This window comes from Atheta coriaria, unplaced genomic scaffold (genome assembly GCF_025399875.1).
Source record: "Atheta coriaria isolate IRGN ID8LTWV9N9 unplaced genomic scaffold, Caltech_Dcor_3.1 hic_scaffold_6_pilon, whole genome shotgun sequence".
NCBI lineage: Eukaryota > Metazoa > Arthropoda > Insecta > Coleoptera > Staphylinidae > Dalotia > Dalotia coriaria.
Window position 1 is genome coordinate 724,202 of NW_027045448.1, and position 26,265 is coordinate 750,466.

The following is a 26,265-nucleotide window of genomic DNA, read 5'->3' on the forward strand; positions in this document are numbered from 1 at the left end:
TCGATAAAATCAGGCCGCGCAATATTCATTCGCATATGCGAATCGGCAAATTTGAGGACTAATTGACTTTTCGAGACTCGCCGAAGGGAAAATGCGTGCGTTGTCCGGCAAAGAGTCTGACCGGCGTCCAACTGGCAAACTCGGCGAATGATTAATTGAAAAGTCGGACTCATTGTGCGGCATAAAATCTCAATTAATTTTCATCCATTTCGCATTGGATTTGCATACGCACACACACACACATACACAAGTTACTCTCTCGCATGTTACAAAGACAAATGGTAGCACGCAAATATTTATTTACTTTTAATATGAAGCACGAAGCACAGAGAAATTAAATTCGTAACAAATAAATACAGAATATATTTAAATTAAATGAATTTTTTTGTGGTAAATATAGAAATCATTTTTTGCTAAATTAAAAATTCATTTTTGTTTTTTACATATAAAAACGTTGCAAACAATACACACCTAATTCTAGCTACTCTTTAGTACAATTTCCACTGCTGACTTACGTTGTGTCGGCGTTGCTGTGCTGTATCTCTTCAATCTATATGACTTTGAAGTGTCGGCGACGTTTCTATGACAGTAAATTCCCCGTGAGCATTGCGGGTGCGCTGAGCGAAGAGTACCAGGGGCGCAAATCCTTCCACAGACTGAGTAGGTACTATATTCCCGAGTATCTCGTAATGCTACTTGTAGGTTTTCAAACCGCCTAAGCCCTAAACCTACTAAACACGTCTAACCTTCAACTTCAACCTGTCTTGTCTACTCAGACTTTGATTCCCTCTTTGGTGTAAAGTTCAAGAACCTACATATCTACAAAAAAATTTAATACGCATTAATAAAAAGAGGAAATTAAGTAAGCCAACGTGACATTAAATATGTATCCACCTATATTTTTGTTACATTTACATTTACTTAGTTAGTGTAAATTACTGTAGAATATTATTCTACTAAAAAAATTAGTATTTTTAGCATGAACATGCAAATGTTGCAAACGCGTGTTTTCCGTAATAGTTGTGTTCTGCTGGTTATATCAAATAGTTAGCGAGGCGTGAATGAAAAATATTACGAGCCTACCCAACACACCTACCCCTAAGTGTGTACATTACATAGCACGATGTGCCATCGCTGTTAGTTGTTCGTCCGCGTGTTTGGACGCGTCGCGAAACGCAAACGTTACCATATTATGCGCATATATTTGCTTAAATATTTTCCATTTGCCTACAATGGAATATGTTGTTTTTTCCAACCCGGATAAATTTACTATTGTTATTATTATTTTTTTTTTTTGTTTTAGATTTATTACAATAGCATACAACTAGGTTTTTAATTTAATTGTGTAAAATAAATAGCACATGTATTGTTTTTGGTTTTTTCAATGAAAATTTGACAGAATTTCAGTTTTAATTTATAAACTATATATATAATATTATTACAGTGCTGTAATCAGTAATCCGCCAATCAGAGAACATTTTTGTTATTACTAATAATTATGGAACGTCTTTTACAGTAATTGTCTTAAGATTGCCAATATTTCTACAGGAACAAGAACTTCTACAGGACTTTGTAAAACAAATGGGTATTAATATATCTGAAGCCAGCAGTGGCTCTAAAAGACACAAAAACCAATAACTTTGTTGTTTTTGAAGCCCAGTTGCCATATCTATATATATAAAATTTGCGTGTCACAGTGTTTGTTTCCATACTCCTCGAAACGGCTTTACCGATTTTACCAAATTTTATATGCGTATTCAGTAGGTCTGAGAATCGGCTAACATCTATTTTTCATACCCTAAGTGATAAGGGTTGTTCACCCTTAACTTTTTTAAATTTTGGACAAATTCTTTTGTTTTATTTTTTTTATAATGTGGAATTAAAAATACATACAACCCTAAATTTTAACTTCTTATCACCAACCCCTATTTCTTTATAGCCATTTTCGTAATTTAATCATTTTTCATCCCGCTCAAAGAAAATTTTTATATGCGTATTCAGTTGGTCTGAGAATCGGTAACTTCATATCTCTAAGTGATAAGGGTTGTTCACCCTTAATTTTTTAAATTTTGGTCGAAATTTTTGTTTTATTTTTTTAATGTGGCATTAAAATATACATACAACCCTAAATTTTTGGTTTCTTATCACCAACCCCTATTTTATATAATAAGTAAGTCACTTTTTGTCTACACTAAAATTTATCTAGAAACTTGAAATAATTTATATAGCAAAACAACGTTTGCCTGGATAACTAGTAACTATATAATTTCCAAGAAAATCTCAAAAATTCAAATAAATAATTTTTATGCAATCAAAGATTTTTACATTAGGATACTTTATCAATCCGTCAAAAAAGACATAAATCAAGAAAACTAGATATGTACTTGATTACATTGTCCAAAGTGGAGAAGATGAATTGCAATCCGCATTGTTCAGTCAATCATTGAGTGTGTGCGCTGGAAGATACAAACGATTATATTACATGTAATGCGCATTATGTACATTGAACGAGGGGCAGGCCTGCTGTGAGCGAGTGAGATATGAGCGGGTGCATGCATGAGCTAATACGAGCCGTATTCATACTCCATCGGATGACACCCCGACTTGATGGATTGGCGCGAAGCGGAGAAGCGTTGGAAAAGTGTGCGAAACCAAATGCACTCGTATTTTTTATTTTGGTATGAACCCACCAAAGCAGTCTCTACCGCCACCGCCACCACCACCGTTGAGCCGTCCGACGCTTGGAAAACAGCGAGATTTATTGAAATAAAGAGCTTTATCGCCAGCTGCAAAGCGAAACATGTTTGAGTTGTTCGCTGTCGTTGTGCTGCCGCTTCGCACATTTGTGACGTGCGTGATTTGTTGCGCTTCTTTGCGGTGTGCTCGATCAATAACAAGAAGCCAATACATCATAAAGTGATTCGGACTAATGAGAGTATTTGTTTTTCGACAATGCGAAGATGATGACAAGTGAACAAAAAAATGTGAGAGATTAAAACACGACTGAAACGTAAAATTGACAAAAGGAATGAATATATTCTAGAGATTTTCCTCTTTAGCTGGCGACGAATGAGTGAGTAATTAGCGAAATTGCGATTGCTGGCGAGCAGGACGGGTTTCCGGGCGCTACGACTCATTTACAGCAAGATTGGTTTCAATTACTAAATGCTCTCTCACGGTTTCAGGACCATTGTGATTTGCAAAGTATTGCGTAGAAAAAGATGAGCACCGGACGATTTCACTTGCAAAATGAAACAGCCTGTATGCGCGAATTTCGGAACAAAACCCGAGGGGTAGAGAATAAGTTCAACTTCAAATTCCGCTTCGACTTGGACGCATTTAATGAACGCATCAGATCGTCTTGTCACTTCATTCATAACCAAGTCTTTTACGTTTTCCTTTCCTCCATTCTCCCCCTTTGGAAACCAATCTTGATTCTAATGTCATTCATTTTGTTTTCCTCGTTTGCAAATCACACCTGGGCTAATCAATCATTGTCATTCATTTGGATTTATCAAGCATCCAAAAATAACTTCACTTTCTTGTTTTTAAATAATTATTATCCACTTTGTACCCTGAAAAGAAAATCATCATTTAAGCATTTAGTAAATAGCATTGAACAACTTCATTAAGTTATCAACTACACTGCAAAATAAAAAAAATAAAAAACTTCCCACGACAAAAGTCGTCGTCGAGGACAATCAAGAATCGAGCGAAAAGGCTCGGCGATGCATGCGCACATTCTACACTCCACTCCCCGGAGGCATTAGAGAAAATATAACGGCATAAAACACATAAAAGTAAAACTTGAATAATTCCAACTTGAGTTGAACGCTTGCTATCATGTTCCCGCATCTCATTATGGTTGCGTAATGTTTCTTATTGTTCGATGGCACGCAACGTTCATTGATCACCGCAAACTAACTGAAAACCACCCGCCAGTAAACAGTTTCAAAAAATTATTACCTCAACTTAAAAACCGCCAGATAAATATTGACTTAATGATTTTATCTTTTGCTTTCATAAAAAAACATTTGTCTAATTAAATCGTATCTCAAGTCTAGATAACTTTTACATTAGGGAATTCTATACATACATCATTTGTCAGTAATTAATTACTCCCTTTGTAATCGTGGTTAAAAACGTGTGCTTGCTGCGAGTTCCAGCAGCGACTAATTAATTCATTAAATGAATTAAAAGTACATTTTCCTGTGCAAGTAATAATTAACTTAGGTAAAAATCGGCTACTCTTTCATGAAAAAGACGAAAACCCGAACATAAAATTTTATTTCGGTTCACAATCCACCAAATAGAAGCAACGAATTCGCCCCGTTTTGGAGTGATTTGTGCGTTTTGCTGTCGGTCTTCCTCGCTTTCTCGGTGGAAATAAGTTAAATCGGCGAATTCGAGCGCTCCAGATTTAAAATAAATTAATTAAGTTAACCGGACCGTTCATTCCTTTACTCCCTTGAAACGCCATTTGTTCCAGCGTTACCTGCGCGTGCAAAGCCCCGTTGGATTTTTGCCATCGGACGCGTTGGAGCACCTACAAGTCCTCCAACCTTCAACCTCCAACCCCAAAAACGCGCGCGCATAAAACCCAATACGCCAAGCAAACGCCAAGCGTGCAAAGCATGTAATTAATCAAATTGTTCAAGGTGCCGTAGGAAATTGCATGGTGTTTTCAAGCACTTTTGTCCTTGACAAATAAAGATTTAAGAGTACCGTAGTTTTACTCTGTTGATATATTTTATTTTTCTACTTCCTGGTAGTAATTTTTACATGTTCTCAAGGTTATGTAAAAACGTTCTGTTGAATGAAGCAATACAGCAATAACGCATTTGTTTATCCAACTAACACCACACCGCACCTATTGTGTTACTTCGTCGGGGACTCTTTGCGCATTCATTATGAATATTCGATAAGTTGGGCGCAGCGCAACGTGCGTTCGATCGCTTAGCACCAGCAGGGTACGTCGGGGACGGCGAAGTGGGAATGTGTGTGCATGTAGGGACACACTGTGTTCAAGTAGATAATTGCTTATGTTCCAATTTGTTATTATCTACATACGATTCGAACGAGCCGCGCGGCGGTAGTATAGGCTACAGATAGGTAGCAATTGGTTGTGGATGTTGGCGTGTTGCGCATCAGTGCCGGTACTGCTGTTGTGCCCATGTGGTATGTAAATATTTGCGCGCGATCTAAATGAATTATATTCTTGTGTATACCGTAGGTCTACAATCGATACTTGGGACATTAACTAGGCATAACGACGTTCAACGCAAAACCGTACATGAAAGAAATGCTTTTTGGACTGATATTGTTTAATATATCAATGAATTTTATAATTTTAATACGTAAAATAATTTTTTAATTTTTGGTATTTTTTTAATGTTTGAAATATACAATGGCAAAGAGTTAAAGTTTTATTTGTTTGTTTGTGTGTCCTCTTTTCTCTCTTCTTTCTGCTCTTCAGGAATAAATAATTCCTTCTTTAAACAACATTCATTGAACAAAGTTAAGTGGCATTTTTTCAGCACGCTAGACGTTCAAAAAGAATTTAAACTAGAAATAATATTGAAGCAGAACAGAAGCGGTAGAAGTTGTATCAAGCCTCCTTGAGCACATCGCACATCTTCGTTCTGCAAGGCGACATTGCGACCACAACTAGTTGAAACTTTTTTCTTCGGCGCAAACTTTAAAAACTTCAAATTGGACTTGAAGGATAAGGAACCCTATTAAGAGCTACGGCGAGTATACGCGAAACGAGCGCGCAATAAAACTTGCACAATGTTTTATGATTGTTGCAAATTGTTTGCTTTCCATTTCGAATTAATTTAATTTTTACACCATTTTAATATGCGACAAGAATTTCATGTAAATGTAAATAATAATTCATGTTAATAATAGGAAGTTTGAATAGTTTGCGGCGTGTTTGCGACCGTGTCGAAACATTCGCCGAATTCCACTAATAGATTGGCGCACGACGTCGACGGCCCCAGGTCGAGATAAAGCGCGCGCGTAATTGGCGGGCGGTCGTTCAATTAGTGGTTAGTGTCAGGTGGGCATATAACACTCGTTCGGCTATCACCTGCCTTACAACCGCGTGCGCGCGGGCATTAGATGCAGCCGGGTCGTACGTTTTCCGCGTCCGGACTGTTACGTCTGTGTCTACGGTGGTATTTAGGCGGGCGTACACCCCCTCGACGCCCCATAAACACTAGCCGAACGACGTGTCAGTGGCGGCCGCAGCCCTTCGAGGTTCATCGCGTGCATTACTTTACAGCCAGTCGATTGCCGCCTCTTTATTCTGCCAATGCTCTCTTCGTTAGTTGCCGCTTCCGGCGGGCATGCCACGCGCCGTGATGACCACATTAGTGCGCATCATTAACGAGCATAACAACTACGGTTAACAGCAAACCTCAAACGCAGATACAAAACGGTTACTCATTTGTATTTGTTTAAGTTATTTACCGATCAATTTATTGGTAACTCTTTTGTGTTCGATTATATTTTACATAAAAATGTCCCAATATTTGCTATAAATATACGTTTAAAAGTAGGCAAATGCGCAGGCGCAACTTTGCCCCGTGTTTAAAGCCCGTGACTAAAGTTTCGGCCTTAGCCGTTCGTGTTTAAAGTACCACTTTTTGTGTCTCAAAACCGTGAAAAAACTTGCGCTTTACTTGAAAAAAGTTTTGTACTCGATGTTTAATTTTTTACATAAAGAAATTATAATTACATATATTAACCAATTCCCGTGAAACGTGTTTAATTTTATTTGTTCTTGTTTCAGGTAAGTATTTCACTTGTCCAAGATAACTCGTATGTGCAGTGAGTACCTACAAATAAATCTACCAACGATTAAATGTCTCAATCAGTAGAATCGGGTATATACCACTGATTGAGAGTAAAATCACAACAAACCTCAAACCCAGCCAAGTGGAAATATTCAATCGACTAATAAAACCCGTACACGTTCCCGTTCACGTCGCCGATCCACACACAACTCTTTAAAAAAAAATCACTCGATTCTTGCACTGCAGGCTACTTTTCTCACAATTCTCAACCAGCGAACATTTAAAACTCTGTTGTTGCGGTGTGAAGCTCACCGCACTGCACAGAGTTCAATATAAAAGTTCACGAGTGCACAAACAGAGCATTATTTGTGATTACGAATGCAAATGCCTACGGCGGGAATTTTTTTATCCTCCTTACCATCACAATGCTGCAAACAAGAATGCCGAGTCACAAGTTTAACTTGGCGAATGCACAGTTAACGTAAACGTGCATAAAAAGCTATTATAGAAAAAATACTGAATAGGAAGGCGTCGTTGTCGGCGTTGGCGGCGGGGGCGACGACGTCTGACGACTAACAATAACGGGCGTCGCTTATTGAGCATAGAGTCGCAGGAGTCTTCTTTACAACAAGTACATTCACACGAATATTATTGTTTGGATAACGTAGAATCAATACGCGCACAAGAGAAACTATCTTTTTACGTGCGATGTTATTTCCACATCGGTGAACATCCATTATTTTTTTGTTGCTAAAATCGAAGAATATGTTTCTGAAAGAGGCGGTGTGCTATTCTGAGTTGGCCAAAGTTTGCACGTCTAATTATCCAATCTTTTCTTGAGTAGTATACGTCGTTGAACTCAATAAGTGAATTGGAAAACAAAGTTAAAAATTAATTCGAAAGAATAACTTGCAAGCACGAATCAAAGAGTAGGGAAACTGTTGAATATTTTGCTTTATATAATTTATATGATGTATCTAGTGCAATAGACGTAAACACAAATTTTAATATTAATTGTATAATCATTTTATGTGTTTTAGTCGATTATGTGTATAGTAATATTATTTAAAAGTACTTAATTGGGACATACCCATGGTATTTATAGGTGGGGTGGTTCAAGTTCATTAATTTCAACTTCCGACATTACTAACATCTACTGTTTACCTATGGTGATTGATGTTGTTGTTTGGAATAGATAATTAATAATCATACTTATTAAAAACCTTTTAGTTAATTAAAAAGGATCTATAATATTGATAAGTATAGAAAAATTCAAATATTAGTTTCGGTGGATGCTATTACTATAATAACAATAAGCAAGATGACCAAACAACGAAATTTACATCACAGTTTTGAACAAAGTTTAAAAAGGAATTCTAAAGCGTATTATTGTGCTTAACATTATTATTATTATGTGATTTTCTTTTTAGTAATATTCGCAATTTCCACAATCGAATTATTTGAACATAGCAACATTCATGCCGCACGCAATAATTCAGGAACTGCACTTCATGTGTACACGACTATCTCGAGGCGTTGAATGTGCGGACATGTTTCGCACACATCACATGCAGAAATTCGAATTTGCTTAGACGAGCAGTTGCAAGGACGACAACAGAGAGAATTTCCACACGGGACGTTGAAATATGAATGTACCGCGAACTGGAAAAGATTTCAGACGTGGCGAAATACGTGCAACTTCTACAAAGTGATGCAAATAATCCTTACACTAACAATGAGAGAATAAATATAGTGTTATACAAAATATCTGCAACACTCTCTACATACAACAAAATCTTAAATTTGAAATAAATAGTTATTTCTCGTATTTGCCCACACTTATTGTATTGTAGTCGCATTCTTCATACACTCTCTAATAAAAGAAAAGTGTACAAGTTGGAAAAGAACCCGAAACGCTTCCGGAGACGGCGATGAATTTTTCTTTGCCCGCTGCTTGTCGTTTACGCTTATCGGCGTTGATTTTTTGTTTGTTTTATTTTTGGAGATTTGCGCGATTTGGCGCTGTGTGTGATTTGAAACAATCCTTCAATCCCGTCGAGGAATTGTGCACGTATTCAATGAGGAAGAGATGAGAGATGAATATGTGCGCACGAATGCGGCAAGCGGTAAGACGTTGACATGACAAACTCGGCAAAGCTGACAGATTTTACGTGCGCTCGTTTTCCATTTCGTTTGCCGGAAAGTGCTCGCGAAATTGTTGCCTGATAGATGAATCGGCGTTCATCTATCAAGTAACATTGATTTGTGCGCGTTTATCATAAATATTCAGCAGGCAGATAAAGCCTCGTTTAAATAGAAACATTTCGAAACTGATTGTTTGACAAATGAGATTGCATTTTAAATTGATACATCTGAATTCTTACATTTCAGTTTTCTATTGTTGCTTTTGTACGCAAGTCATACGGCGCTCAGAGAGTAAATAAATCAAACAATCAAGTGCAATCAATTATGCATCGCACCTTTCCGAAGCGAGAGCGTAACATGTTTGAGCAAATAACAAACAAATATTGCAATTTATACTGAACAAACGGCCTAAATCCACACGACGCGTGGCAAACAATGTATTGTATGATTTCGTGAGTTAGCATTAACGTTTTAAAAGCGCTGCCCAAGAGGCATAATGCACTTCCTTGCCAGCCGGGGGTGGATGGTGTGTTTTTGGTTTTTCATTCATTTAATTCCCCATTTAGTGCATTATTCAGAACGTGTACGTGGCTCAATCGCATTGTACTACGTGCACCCAACAAAGAGTCGTTATTATCGAGCATTGTTATCAGATGAACGCGAAAAAAGCTTAATGTGAAACTAACCAAGGACGCACGACGGCAAATGGTGGTTGTATGAGCAAGCACATAGCAGAGGTCGGATTGAGCTGGAAGAAAATTAGAATTGATTAATTGCTTACATTGTGTTTCGGTTAAAGCGTTCACATTTTTATAATACATTTCATGAATGGAGTACTAAAAGGTACACAATATAAGCTAAGCTATTCGTGCCACCTCTAAATATGTTTAAATTGTTAATAGAAATAACAAAATAACAAAAGAATACACTTTCTATGCATTTCACTGAACAAAATTCAGTTTTTATAAAAATTTATTTTAAATCGACTTCATTTAGAAAATCAGTATGTTGTCAACCTTGAGCATATAAAACAATTTATATATCAGAAGTGCTTCGCAATCTTGTTCAATATGTTTATGTTTGTATATTGTCTTTCAACCGTTTCCCGTTTTTGACTACTCATCTCTGAACGTGCTTGTATAGATGTGGACGGTTTGCATGTTGCATATTTCTATGCTCCTAGCTAAACGTCGACTGCGCTTCTTGGGAGCCAAGTGGAAAATTACATGCCTCGGAAAATGCAACCGTAACAAGAACAAGAGCAACAATTTGTACGTCGCGCCGGTTACAAGTTTGCAAACGCGCACATCAAGTATAAAACAACCGATGCGCAACGGAGCTGATTCATGCAGAAATTTCTGATTTTCCTCGTGTGTGCATAACCGCTTCAACCAGCAACTTATATATTGGTTCCACATCCTTCGCAGAAGGTAAACTTATTACGAAGTTATCAAAAATATTTCATCAGACGGCACTACATCAGCGCAGCGCATGCCCAAGCACTCTTGCTATAAAGAAGATGGAAATTTTATACGTGGTTCTTAAAAAGTGAGCGAACTAAATGACAAACAACCCTAAAAGCAAATCATAAATTATATAATATCCATTGTTGGAGGCGGCGGAGTAGAATGAAATTTTAAATTAATTAACTTCGCCGATTTAGTTGTGCCGAAGAAAATTGAATTAAATTACTACATTCAGCGGGCACGTACACATATGTTTGCGGCTTTTAGTTGGCCGTTGGAGGACTACAGTGTGTGTTGGGAGTGAAAATATGAGCGGAATATTAAAACACTTCGCGATAAAGTGTAGCGCTGGATGTGCGCCCGGTGGATGGGTTGCCGCATTAAGAAGAGGAATAATAACCAAATGTAACATGGAAAGTGGAAATTTTGTCACTGTTCGCAGTGCACGCGATAGGCACAAGCAGAAGAAGGATATAATGGCAAAAACTCAAATGGGAACACATAACGCATGTCTTTCTAGCATTTCTAGTGTGTGCGGTTGGAGATGCCGAGAAGTAGAAAGAAGCAGAGGGAATGCTCGGAGAAATATGAGAAGAGGGAATTGCGAATATCAAATTGGGAACAGAATGCGTAAAATGCGCCGCACTGCTAGTTGAAATGGAAGTCGAGAATTATTGGATTAAATTAACCACCAAATGATTCTATTTTATTTTACATTTTGTAAATATTTACGTATTTTATATAATTTATGTGAAATATATGTGCAACTAGGGAACTTGACACAAACATTTTTTTATTTTTGGGCAAATTTGCTGCTAAAAATACAAATATTTCGTTTCTTTGATGAAATATTTAAGCACGCAACGTTGAAATAATTATAAATTTCTTATCGGCCGATTGTAGAGCCAAAACTCAAAGCTAAAGCAAAGTATAAGAAATTTTCTACAATTTACGTTCGTCCTTGAAGCAAGTTAGCAAATGCATATCGCTCAAGTGGCTAATAAAAAACAAATAAATCAGCGCGTTTAATAACTGTATTATATAAATTATTTATAAAAGAAATGTAGGTCACGTTTGGTTATAATGCAAAAAAGAAAGCTTCAATCTCAATCTCCGTCGTTTTTCAGTATTTTTATAGAATTGTAACCTTTTTTTAAATTTTACTCAGTCCTTTATGCAATACTCCCAACGGCACTTGCTCATTTCTGACCACATGCTGGTCAACGGCCGACCAGAAAAAAAGCTCATCAATCACCGAAAAACTTCATTTAAATTAGCGACCACCGCGCCGTCCTTTTACTCCGGTACGGTTCTCTCGGGCCGAACATGAGTTTTACATTGGGCCGTGGAATATTTTCGAAGCGTGACGGTGGTGGCGGGCCGCGGACTGGGTCACGCCATGCCACCACGCGCGCGCGGACCATTTTCCGTTGACGCGCCGCCGCCGGTGACGTTTTAGAGCCTCCGGACGCGCGAGAATGCCGAAAGACGAGCAGCACGCGTGCACACGCCGGCAGGAAGACGGCGGGCGAAACCCTTTCGATCTAGGCGCGAGGCATTTCCTCGCTCGCCTGCTTGCCTGCCATCGTCAGCACCGCCACCGCCACCGTCGAACTAAATCCAACGAGTAAATTGCATGTCACTCCGTTCAAGACGGATAGGCTAGAAACGTGAAATTTGTTACAACTAGTTTCGCGCGAATTCTTCCATGTCGCCAGCGGCGAAAAGTTTGCGCCACTATTGTAGTTAAAAATTACGGCATTCCGATAGTTTTTCGGGGTTGAAAAATGCCCGTCTGGTTTTGCTTCTTCCAGCCTTCTTCGACAATAAATCAAACGTCGAACGTCGGTCGCCAAATTTATCTTCAGCCCGCAACAAACTTTCCGTTAAATCAACTAATTTTCTTTAAAGTTTCACTGCACTTCTGCGGAACTCTTCAAATGGTTAAAATTGATTAGCAATTATTTTCGTTCAAGTCCAACACAAAAATTGTACCTATTTGCATAGCTTAATTGGATAAATCATTTTAACGTAAGCCAAACTCCCTGCACAAGTCGTGCGAAAAGAATGCGCTCGAAATGGGGTTGCGATGGAAAACTCATTAGCGTGCCTTCAAAAACGTTCTTATCGACTAATGTCGCACTTCGTTAGTTGTTAAACGAGGAGTACTCTACAAACCTCTGCCGCCAACGTCGACGCGCCCCATAATCGTAAAAAGATATACTATATATTTTAAGCAAAAGGCCGTCACGTCGAAAATGTGTAAAAACGACGACGGCGACGACGTCGTGCTGGAATTTATTGCAAATAAATGAGTGTCGTAAACTTTAATCTTTTCTATAACACGTCGAAGTGCGCGCTGCTACTATCAACATAAATGACAAATCGTTTACAAATATATTTCTGCCCGTTATTGATTTACTATCGTCGCCCTAAATTACGCAAATTTATCTTCGCTCCAAATACCACTTCAGATACTTCCACCAGGAGGTTTTGCCTAAGAGAATATCTGGAGCTTTCAAGTGGAAAAGTTGGCATTGTGGGAAGTAAACAAAGACACCTTAAATAAAATAAAACGAATGAAACAAAGAAAACCACAGAGGCACTACCAATGCCGTCATGAGCGGTTTGTGAGAGAGGAACAAGTTCGTTATGTGGGACTTGATAGTCCTGATAGACTTCGCTGTGACTGGCAACTCATTGTAAATTAAGTTAAACTCGAACGGGTCGGGACACCAGTACTAGTTTTGCTTGCTTCTTTTTAAGCTTTTGTCTCGGTGCCAACAAACGAATAAACGAGTTGTTGTACGTGTCTCCAATACAGTTACGAAACACGTCGAGTTGACCACTGATCAGGCGACAACTGTTAAAATGAATTTTGCAAAAAAAACTGGATAAGCAACTTCAAGAGAATTATTCAAACTCACATTTCTTACAAACATTGATAATTTGTATGATTTTGTAGTTAATTATTGAAGAAATTCCTAATTTCACTTTTTTAAGTTTGGCTGGACAAGTTTGAATAAACATGTTTCGTGAACTAATTTTGAGAAAGCAGACAGAAATGAAAAGGGTTAAAATAGATTGTCAAAAGCTTCAGTGGCATCATTTGTTTAAATAATAAATATTTGCTTCGGACTGTCAAGATTGGAGCGCGTTGGAAAGTAAAAGGCGTTGATGGCGAGAGGGAATGCGATTGTGGCGCTGGTGGCTAACGAAAACGCAACACCCGCAGCAAACGAAATGAATTATTCAACATCGGTATGCAAAGGTCGAGTAGGTATTAATCACGGATTCAATTATAAATGTAATATCGGCCCGCTAGACGTACGTATAAACGTCATAAACTCCAGAAGGGACCATCCATTGTTTCAGCCCGCAATCGGTGCGGCAGTTGTGCGCCGGCCGCAACCGCCGTCGTCGCCGCCACCAATGCTGGAACAACTGGGGCGAAATAAGCGCCCTTCGCTCTCTCGCCATCGTCATAAACTAGCATAGTTCCAAAGAGTACGAACGAATATAAGTTGCGAATTGAAACTTCTATTATTATTTCAACAGCGGCAATCGAATAAAAATTCATCAGATCGTACGCCAACCCAACCGCAGTGATCGTACATTTTGTAATTTATTTCCAACGTGTCAGAGTTGCGACTTGATGGCGGCAAACATCACGTCATCATTAGATTGAGTGTTCGCACATGCATGTCTACATTTCGTTGCTTCTTAATTAGAATACCAGCCTCAAGTGTTTCTGTTTACTCAATGTTTGCTTTGTTTTCACATACCTCTTGCGCGAATCGCACCCAAAACCGCAGAACACTTCTTCCTCGTTCTGTGAACCAATTAGCTTAAACACTTGCGTTCCCCTTGCGCGCTGACTTATTGTAAGGTATGGTGGCACAATGTGCGTTATTATGGTAACAATGCGCAACGTTCATTTCGGATTAATTTATTAAGTTTGTTGCGTTCATTGTTGCCGTTCGTACTTCCTGCGGCGCCTTCAATTGTGCGCTCTCTAATTCGCCGTTTAGCGTTCTCGCTATTACTACGCAAGTTCGGAATGTCTTCTCGGTTTTTGGGTGGCAATTATTACCAAAACGAAGGGGTGCATATTTCGAATACTAATTCCGGTATTAATTTATTGCAATATTACTCAAATTTATAGTTATAAGCATAATATTTCCTTCCTTATTTAATTAAAAAATATTTTTTTCTTCAATTTGGATCAAGTCAAAGCCGGAAATTACGCGAAAATGTTTTTCATGCAAATACTCTATTATAAATTGTGTTCGCAAAGCCCGCTAACGCGTGAGACGGATAAAGAAAATTGAAAGCAACGTTTAATTACGATTATACGATTACATCGATATACCGGTGCGACTAATAAATGGGTAATGGTTTGACTCATTCGCGGCCTAATTGAATTTGTATTCACCAAACGCATGCACAATAATTACACCAAACTGCGCACACACGATCGTAAAAATAACCCGTTTATTTTCTCACTTGTACGATTTCTTTCGGTTTTAGACCATTTTTACCCACCGAATACAAACTACATCAAAAAACACACGCATTTTCACACTGTGTGTATATCTCTAATATAGCAACACAAGCAAACATGAAAAATGAAACAAAACACGAACGCACGTTGAATAAATTGAGCAAAGCAACAAAAATCTGTTTGCGATTCACAATATTCACCTGCCCAGTGCGTGCTGGGGGCAGCAACATGGAAACGCGATTTTAATAAGCCATCGATGTAATGACGTGAATTTTCAGCCCGATGATTGCTACTGTTTTATATACAACCGCCACGTGTGATATGGATTTGCCACACGGCAAACTACATCTTATGAAAACCGTATAGGCGCACACAAAGTCACGATCACAGCGAAAGTGTATAATTTATTATGCAAAAATTAGCATTGCGTTTCGATATCAAGCGGTCTTAATAGTAACCCGGCGGTCGGCAAAAAGAAAATAAAAGTTTGATCGTAAAAGCAAAAAAAAACACCATGAGAGTAAGAAAGACTAAAAATTACCAAGCCACATGAGAATTAGTGGAGAAAGACTAGGTGACACAGAAAAATCGACAGAAATTAATTTGTGTTTGCTCACGCCACCTGTATGTTATCCCACAATCTCAATCAGTTTATCAGTGACAATTTAAATGCATAAAGAAAACAAAGCACTGCACTAAGAACTAAATAGAACAATTCTAGCAAAAAAATTGTGCTTTTATTTATTTTATCTGTAGTGAACCTAAAAAAATGTATATTTTAATGAGCGCTCATAAAAGTTTAATACTTCTACACTGCATTGTTGCATGAATTTAATATATAATACAGTTTTACGTCACATTTAATATTACCTAATATTTTGTGCGGTGGTCACGCAATAATTCAATGAATCAACATTGGAGAAACTTTTTGTTTCGATCGTTCCATAAATTTATAGTTTCATGTTGAGCGCAAATTTTGTTTTGAGTGCACTTCTCATTTTCGCCAACTTTATTCAGCCACTTAATAAAACATTAAAAATATATTTTTAAATTCGTTCAGGGTTGGATTCGAATTGATAGTTTTTGTTTTGTTACACATTGATTGATTAATCACACTTATATTTCATTAGCTTGTTAGTTTTTGTGTTTGCCGACCTGTTTTTTGCGGGCGTTATTTTGGTGGCTCGCATTTACGCATTCTGCCATTCTTCATCATTTTTGCGGAACGAAAGTTTTTTTGTGTGTGTGAAAGGTTGAGCAGTCGTTGGTTTTTCCTCAAGTTAAGCGTTTTTTCGAGGTACATAAAAAGCTTCGTTTTTGCTGTGCAACCCTTTTAACTTTGTGACATTTGTGTCACAAAGAGACATTTTTTGTAAAAGTTAATTATCCAATCATGATCAATTTTTGTCTTGTGCTTTGTGAGTTTTGAACAATACTTTTTTGGTTATCTATGTAAAACTATACTAATTTGCGAGGCCAAAAAACAGTTTTATGGCCGTGGATTAATGAAAAAAGTAAAACAGTTGAACAAAAATCATACTATTAAAGCTTTAAAATGAAAATGATGAATGTAAATAAATAACTATATAATTGTAACTTTTACTCACTACATTATCAACGAAATTTTTTGTAATATTAATTTTATTAATCCAAATAAAATTGTGTGCGCACTGAGTTTTATCACATCGAATTAAAATCAACCACATTAACCTGATGAAAAGCCACTATTAATATTTGCGTATCACGTATAAAATTTGTGAAACCAATTTGTTGGATAATAACATAGCTATAGCCCATTCGAATGTGCGAGTAGCAAACGCAATTCCATATTATTCCAACACGACCATTCCGTTGGATTCTCGCACATCGGCAGTGCTGTTTGCGCAATTAAAAATACAATGAAAACTTAAAATTGCCATTGGAATGCAAACACAGCGGAATTATTGAATTTGCTAAATAATTTCGTGCTCATAAGCGTGTCGCAAACGATGCGTGAAAAAAGGGTGAAAATACGTTTATGTAAAAAACATTTTATTGATAAATATTAATGGGTTGTTTCCGCTCGGCCAACAAATATTTCTACATAAATCTAGCATACGCAAATGTGTTTAAAGCAAACATTTATTTTACGCGAATCAAGCGCTGTACACAGAGGCTGTGTGTTTGCTATATGTAACATGTCAATGCCTTATTTCATATTTATAACTAAAGTGAAAATAGAGTCCAAAGTTTATTATTTATTGGTGTATTTCAGAGAGTACGAATGGTATTTTATACATATTTCATAGTACTCACGTTGCAATTTTTATTATTCAAAATATAGGTAGTTACACCAAAAAATAAAAAATAAATTTAAAAAATATTCTCGTATAAAGCTGATCTAATAATTTTTATTTTAAACTGTGCATCTCTGCATGATTTTACTGTTTCAGCACTACCCTGGAAACTACGATATCTTATAATAAAATAATTTCGAAAACTTGGCGAACAAAAGGCCTATGTTGATTTGTGTGAAATATAAGGAACGCCGGGTCGTAGATATTCATATCGCGGGCGAAAACACAAAAGTTAAATAATTCATAAATATCGATTTGCATAAATTACGTGCGTTCGTCCTGAGCGCAGCGTTTTCGTGGCTGGGAACGAATCGTAATTATGCACGCCTTGAAATACAACAACAACGTTTTGCTTTTTACCACTTTATATTGCATCCAGCGATATTACACTTTCACAGAATGCTATGGTTGCGCCCTTTTCTAATAGCTTGACACCTGGGCACCTTAAACGAGCTTAATATGCGCGACAATTCTGCAGGAGTAAAATGTGTTTATCGTACAAAATAGGAAACTTTTGAAAGACTTAATATTGTCTTAGTAAAATATATCTAAGGCTAGTTAAGTGTAAACTAATATGGATATTAATAATTCTACCAATTTCAGAAAATGTACTGTTTTTGGGACATGTTAACCCTAACACATAAATTTTCTGCATTAAATTTCGAATCACGTAAATTTACACGCATCTGCACAGCTTACGACTAACGCATGTTAAACTGAAACATGCTACTAGGCTGATATAATAATATGTATATATGTATAACTAAAATAGTGCGAGGATGGGTTATAAGGTTGAGAAATTACCAGGGATAAGAAGCAGGAAAGGAAGACGTATAGACGCACAGGAAGTGCGAATATTCTACTAGGTTCGAGGGCATAAATTCTAATCAGTCTTATCATAACGTACAACCAACACTGATACTCACTTTCACGAGGCCAGAGCACTGAACTAACTTCCACTATAGCAAACATCGCAATTATTTCTAAGAATAAATTTACACTATTTTTAAAATAATATTAAATAATTTCTTATAAAAAAAAATTAAATTTTTAGTTTCTCAAAGAAAATTTTAAGCAAAAACTTTAAACGATGATACAAAGTATCATGATCGGCAGTTATACGTCAACTCAAACTTTAATATAGGTATTTTTTTCTTAAAAATCCATTAATCATATTATTCCAATATATACAATAAGAAATAACAATACGGTTCAAATAAAAACGAAGGTTATTTGAATACAATTTTTGTACTAACTGAAAGAATGAGGATTTTCAGTCTAGACGTTATTTCTTATAAGATAGAAACACCATTTGCATTGCAACTAACGATTTGTTTAATTATTTAAAAATATTTTTTTCATAATTATCATTTAAAGTAATTCATAACTGTAATATATTTGCTATGATTACACATTTTATTGTATGATTATACAATTGTTTATCCATGCATTCCAAACATCTTCATGATTGAATATTAATTCCCAATAACAAATTCAATACCAGCTGGTTATACAAAGGAATTTAAAGCAAAATAATTTATTGAACTGATTAAACATTCCATTTTTGAATGCTAATCTATATAAAAGCAAGATATAGGTAATACCTACGTATTTTATTGTACTAAATAAATATTAAAACGTAAATATTCAATTGAATTACAATATTCATCCGTTGCATGCGCTAAATTATAAAACTCACTGGAACCTACGCGATATTTTAGTTTTACGACTACGTTGGGATTGCGAAATAAATAAAGGACGATTTGTTCAAAAATTATTTATTGCTTTACATTTGCCTCGTTTATTTACTGTAACCTTTTAAACAATGCAAGAATTAATAACAATGTTGTAAATACTCGAAATGGTATTAATTCATCGCAATGTCTGTAAATAATTGAAATATGTAATAACGATTAAAAATATATCGCCCCATCTTTATTCATTGCAATTGGTAACAGTAAACCTACCTATATGTATTTGCATAAATATTATTTCTGCATATGTTGCAAAAAAATTCAACAATAATGAAATCATGTAACATTTTGTGAAACAGAATCGAATGTAACGTTGCATGGGTAGAACAATTTCAATTTTATTCAGCATCCTGCTTCCTTTGCACCAATCTACAGGATACTATAGTTTGATATTTATGTTGATATTTTTATATTATATATAGGTATATAATTGTATTATTCTTTTTTTGATTGAAAAATATTTTTAATTCTTTTCAGTTTCATTTGATTATTTAATATTTTATTTATCACCCTGTGTGTGCACTGAGATATGGTGAGTTGGTTCAGGCAGATATTGTTTCTGCACCGCCTGCAGCTCTTCCAATGTTACCATTTGTTCTACTTCCTGATGACCCATGGTTACTACCGGCTTGTGCTCGAATGTAATTTGAATATTGTATCTACACGTAGGTCAAGCTGGCTTAAACAATAAATATAATATCCACCAGTAAATTAATTCACAATGTAGAATTTTATTCAACAAATTAATTAAATATCCATCATTTTGGTAAATTTTTAATGAGGTTCCAAAATATAACTGTGTCCTTGATAATTTTCATGTTTTCTCGTAATTATTATGTCATTTGCATACATTTATGTATAATAAATGCGTAAAAAGATAATCATGTGAATATTTCAAGCATTTAGAATGTACTTGGATTCTAATTAAACGAATTTGCTTTGTGCTTTTTGCAGAATCGTGCAATGAAGCACTCGGAATGGAATCCGGGGATATACCGGACGAGGCCATCACAGCGAGCTCTTCCTACGTCCCAAACGTCGGCCCGAGGAACGGCAGGTAAATTATTACAGTTTCTTCCTTCTAAAAATATACTGCGTGTAGCATGCGAGGTAATTTTCGTAGCAAGAAATTGAATCTGATTACTTTGTAATAGTTCTATTAAATTATTTTTAGATATATCCATTTCTAATTAAGGAAATATAATAAATATTTAAAATGATTTATATTTGAATGCCATTTTATGGTTTTTACTTGCTACCACATAAATACCCGTAATTTTGTTTCATTCAAAGTTAATATTACGCAACTCTGCAAAGCGGCCGTAGATTCAAGTCAAATCGAATTCATAAAGACCTTCGTATTGGATCAGGTGGCGTTTCACCGGCGGCTAATACTTTCACCCCTTGCCGCTCCACTTTAAACCGCCCAGCCCTGCGTACACATAGTTGGCCGTCTTACGACTTGTAAATAGTGAATGCAAAGTGCCGTGGAAGCAACGAGGACGAGGACGTGGCGAAGACGTAAAGCGCCGGATAAAATTCACAAGGCATAGAGTGCAGAAAACCAAAAAATGTAAAAGACGACCTCCACGGATATATAGGACGCGGAGAACCTGCTTGTCCGCCTTGCGAGCAAATGTAAGCCAAGTAAAGGCAACACGGCAAACACATCGCATCCGAACGCATACATAAATGCATCCTTCGGGATAGATTAGACAGATTCACGAGGTCGGACGTGTAATGACTTTGCATTTCTTGTTTGCTACATGCTTACGTGCATAAATTTCTTCTGTGCACACACACACAAGTTTTGTACATGGGGAACGAAGGAAAGAAACTGATTGTAGCGGTGAGAGAGTAGGAAACGTAAAAAGGGAATATGATGCTGAGATGCCCGGTGTGCTTTGTTAGATGAACACGACGGACGAAAGAATTTTAAATAAAGGTTCAAAGGGTTTGCAGATGTGGATGTGGATGTAGCCAATGCTTTTTGTTAATTAAATTATTAAAACAAATTGAGCTGAATTTTTTCCTCAAGGAAAGCAGGTCTCATATATTTTTCTTAAAATATAGAATGCTTCAAATAAACCCTAGACACTATATTATTAAATTTGTAAAGAAAAATCATCTTGACGAATGATAATAAGCATTTTTAATAACCATATTTGTAATAATTAAATTTTTAATTATCATATTATAGGTCAGTTGACCTTTTGCATACCAATTTGCGCATCGTGGTGGCGAACAAAACGACGATTAAATTCAACAGCTTTCCATTAAAATTGTTTAATTTTAATCTGTATAGTGCAAGAATGGCATTGTTGCGGCCGGCCGGAATTCTAAAACGGAATGGGATCATAAAGTCACCGATGCGAACGAATATGCACTCGGATGAGTAGGGTTTAGTAGCTGTTGCGAAAGCGTCTAGCCGGAAACGGCGGCAATACTTGGTCCTCGCCGCCGCCCAATATCCCAGGCGCGCGCGCCCAGTCTTAACCACTTCGGCAACAAGGGAGACAATGGCGAGGCGGTTGCGGCGCGAGAAATCTGTACCGGTCGTGAATGTGCCAGCGCCACGGTACTCGCGATGGGAATGTGCCACCGCACCACCACCGCCGCCCGACCGACCGAGAGAGAATTGTATGAACGTGGCATCGGGAATGCACTAGATAAGTACCTCTTCCAGCGCTGCCGTCGAGACGCTCCGGACAGATTCAAGCTGAAGCTGCTTGATTTACTGCAGGCGTCCGCTTCGTCCTGCTTGATGATAACAGTTCGCTTCGAGACGAAATTTTGTCATCCCGACGGGTTGTTTTAGTTATGAATAGGTTATGCTAACAAAACAAACTTGTTTAAATTTGTTCAAGTTTAAATATTTTGCTAAAGTTTCCTAATGACAATGTCAATCAATGCATGCAACACCGATTGCTTTGGTAATAAGCTAAAAGCAAGTCACGTTAGTTGAGCGTCAAAAGAAATCGAAATATTTGTGTTTGTGTTTGAATGGGGGGTGTACGGAGGGCCAAATGCCAAACAAGCAAACGTATAGCTCCATTCGAAGGAAAACACGAGGGAAAACATGCGGGCTTTGGGTTGCGTCCGCGCACAAATCGGTTTGAAAAACGTCCCACGAGATGAAAAGAAAACACGTTGGCCTGGCCGGGCTCAACGAACGCTTCGCATCTACAGGAAATGCTCGTATATCTTCTGATAAACACTTTTATCTCGACACGTTTCGATTATTTTGCAAAATTTGCACCAATATTTTTTTCATCACTAAAGAGACATCAAAAACTTTTTTAATTTATATTAAAAAAAGTGTTTAACACAAAAATTACTTGAATACTTTCTGATCTCATAAGATAAAACTAGGAATAATTAAAAAGTTGAAAAGAAGTTTTTTGTACAAGGTCCGTTGAGGCCGTAGTCCTTGTTAAACACAAAAAGAAGAAAAAATGGCGAAAAGAAACGTAAGCCGCCGCTTTAATATAAATTCTTCAGGCCCCGGAGACTCAAAGTCCCAGAATCATGCATATTGTTAAACATATTGTTACATAGTTTGAACGACAGTTTCCTTAGAGGCTGAAATAAACGCGCTTTGCGGTTAAAAAGAAAGACCAAAGAATGACTTGCAAAATGGGCAAAAGCGAAACTAATTACAAAAGAAACGTTTAAATATTGTACGAGCCACTCTCAAAGTGGATGTTTCACCAATTTGCTTCTTGAATACATTTATTCTTCACCACGTTGACGTTGACCTTTGTTTTTTTATAACAAAAACGCAATTTTTACGCGCGTTTTTTTGTTGGTCATATCTTAACGATAAGAAATACGAAGGCGTCTTGGTTTCGCCTTGAATTCCCATGTCCTCCATTCCTCTTGACTGCAAAAACCTCCCCTAACGCCCGTATTTGTTGCCCATAGCTATATATAGGAATATGTTGCGCGTAATAAAGTGCGTCGGATGCCGTCGCACGCATCAGGCATCTACGCTGCGAGGCGTCGCGGCGGCATCCCGATGCTTCTAATGTTCCTACGCTGAGCTGAGGCGGTGGTAGAGCACTAATGCGATATGTTATATCATTATAATGTCATGATTTGGGGGGCGGTTGGGTACGTTTTTATTAGCCCACTAACTCCCTGACCTCCTTCATGCTGTTTTTATATTGTTATATCGTCATAATGTGATCATAATCGTAAATAGTAAACCAAACCGACCGCAAGACAATTATAGAAAGCACTAACCGGAAGTATGCGCATCCTTTTCATGTCATTTGTGTAATAAATGTATGGAATATATACGAATATAAAACGTCGTTTTATTATTAAGAAATTATCCACTATCCACAGTCATTTTCCAATTTAAAAGTTTATTGAACCGCTAAACGCGCTCACAGCCATTAACCACCTTTGATCATTGACTACGTCCGTTCAATCGTAAACGTAAAACACACCGAATGTCACCGATATATTTATAATAATAAATATTAATCTATTACAAAACATATTTTAGTATTTATGTTGATAACATGTTTTTATGTTGTATATTTATATTAATGCACTTTATAATTTTCATACAAAGCTCGATTTATTAACCTGCATTTATCATTCATTGATTTCCACAAACAGTAAGTAAGTTGGCGTGCATTTAATATTCACGCATTAAAGGAATCAATATACGCAGAACTGCAGGCCGGCGCGCAGGTTATACGGTTACTCACAGGATAGCGAACACAGGATGCGTTTGCCAGTTTCAATTCTCTATCGTGCGTGAGCGTTCGTGTCCTGCGGCCATTCTAATCATTAAGTAACACCCGCAGTTAGGACGCATGTGTGGGCTTCATTTGAGCATAGCTGCATAATAAACAAGCGTCGAGGTGATTGGGGCGCTGCGGTAGATGCATTGCTCTGCTCCGGGGTGTCACCGGAAACGTCAAGCATGGCCGATATGTGGGTGTATGTTAGTATGTTTCTCGGAACTGCAATTTCATTCACACCTTGGTGCATCTAATGACATGTTCCGAAACTATCATTCGGGTAAATTAGTAATTTCAATCATATACATCTAAATAAACACAGCTGCTTAACCCAGTTTCAGTTCTCTTGTATTGGCAGGTGCAAATTGTGATATATATAGTGTGTGTGACGTCATGTTAATTCTGGAAATTATATAATTATGTCCAACTAGCTTTTGCCAACGACTTCGTCCCGGTAGTGTTTATTAAAAATGTAATTCGTTTTTACTCTCTTGTTCTAGTCATAGTATGTGTCCATTTTATAAATAAGATTCGCAATTTTATTTTAAAGAAACTAAATATTAAAGAATTGTTAATAATGCACTTCAGCGTGCCATTTTGGATTCAACTAATCAACTATAAGTATTATTGAATCTCAATGTGAACTTTTATCTCATAGAAAAGGGCTGTCTTTAGGGTTTCCCCGGCAATTATTCAAATTTTTCTCGCCATAAAAACCATCTTTGGACTTTCACAAACATTAAAAAAAAAGAATTGACCAAATTGGTCTGGCGTGGAAGTAAATAATATTCATTCATATATGCGATATATTGCAACAATTACCACAACTTGTTAATTTAATGGATTGCCGTCACCATCTGCTCTTAACTTCATAATGGGCACTAACAAATTCGTTGCCAAAACCCAATATCAAACTATTTACTAATTCATTGCAGCGATATTAAGTAGCGGCGCGCGGAATGGCACAGTTCGGTGTTTTCTAGACGCCGACGCAATAAATTCACAATAATAATTACTTTCAACTAGCAGTAAATATGAAGCCCGGCGGCGAACAACAACACGAGCTATTATAACTAATCGTAAACAACTAAAACTGGAAAAGCGTTAAACTACCCCTATTGCCACTTTTGGAGTGCCACACGGCGCTCGCGACTGCGAGTACTTGTAAGCGCTTATTTATTCGCTGAGTACATTAGCGCACATTCATAGGCGGCGGTGTTTTGGGCGGCATGGATTGTATATGTGTGCGGGAGCGTTTGCTTTTGAGTCTAACCAGCCAGCCAGCCGCCCTGGAAGTGACTATATCTCTGTGGCGGACGCCATGGTTGCACTTGATGTTGTTGACCAGGGCAGGAATCTATGGTTAACTCTTTACTTGCGCGTATTTTGGGGACGGCTTAACCTTTGGTGCACGGAACGATATTGGCTGCCGTGTTTCGGCGCATTTCTACGTGTGATTATGTGTTACTGAGAGCCGCGTGCATGGCGGGACAAGGAATTACGAATTTAATGCTACATTACTGTTAATGTTAATGCAAATGCTCCCGCTAGTAATAGTTAATTGTCTTCTCAAACTAGACCCGGACGGGTTTCACGGCGTTGTAAGCCAATGTATTAATTGTTGAGGTGTGAAACAGCAAGTTGGGAGATTGTTGAACATGGTAAACGTCTATTCGCCGTCGTCTTTTCACCGCGAATCGTTTCTTAGATGTTGACAAAAACAAATAAGAGTTTCATGTCTCCAGTTAATAGATCCGCGAATAGAAATGCATATGAAAATTTTATTTTGTGCAAATATTCATTACTATCTATAATATAAAAATGAATCGCAAAATCTGTTGGTAAGCGCATAACTCAACAACGCCTAGACCAATTTGGCCAATTCTTTTTTTTAAATGTTCGTTAAAGTCCAAGGATGGTTTTTATGGCGAGAAAAACTTGAATAATTGCCAGAAAAACCCTAAAGACCGCCCTTTTCTATAGGATAAAACTTGGCATTGAGATTCAGTCATAGTTATAGTTAAATAGTTGAAACCGAGATGGCGCGCTGAAGTGCATTATTAGCAATTCTTTATACAATTAATTTCTTAAAAATAAAATTGGGAATCTTATTAATAGAATTGGCACATACTATGTGTAGAACAAGAGAGTAAAACTAATTAGGGGAGAGGGGGCAAAGTGGGCCCCATAAGAGAAAAAAGGGGATTTGTTTACCTTTTTCACTCGTTACTATTTTTACATCCTTGTTCAGTATTCAATATTAATAAGCCGTGTCTATCAAATAAAAAATTCAGAATATGGGGCAGGTGGGCCCCGCCCATAAAAATTTTGCTATTACCTTTGTATCCATTTTTTGCTTATATATTTTTCTTTCATTTCTTACTTCGAATTTGTTGATGTGAGTTATTTTCCCCTCTTATTTTTAAAAATTTTAGGGGCCCACTTTGCCTCTCAATTTTTAAGCCAACTGAATTTCAGGGGCCCACGGCCCACTTTGCCCCCC

At 37.2% G+C, this 26,265-nt stretch overlaps 1 protein-coding gene and 1 long non-coding RNA gene across 3 annotated transcripts in view; both read left to right on the forward strand.

The window, feature by feature from the left end:
* Positions 1 to 26,265, forward strand: part of LOC135794277 (discoidin domain-containing receptor 2-like) — a 78,650-nt gene that overhangs the window by 26,191 nt on the left and 26,194 nt on the right. For both annotated transcript variants that reach the window (XM_065305492.1, XM_065305493.1), the window contains exon 3: positions 19,960 to 20,062. In XM_065305492.1, coding sequence (XP_065161564.1) covers positions 19,960 to 20,062 — 103 coding nt within the window. The remainder of the gene's footprint in view (positions 1 to 19,959; positions 20,063 to 26,265) is intronic.
* LOC135794437 (uncharacterized) lies at positions 12,797 to 13,905 on the forward strand. Its single transcript, XR_010548894.1, has 3 exons — positions 12,797 to 13,362; positions 13,415 to 13,691; positions 13,787 to 13,905. It is a non-coding gene; the product is annotated as an uncharacterized lncRNA (long non-coding RNA).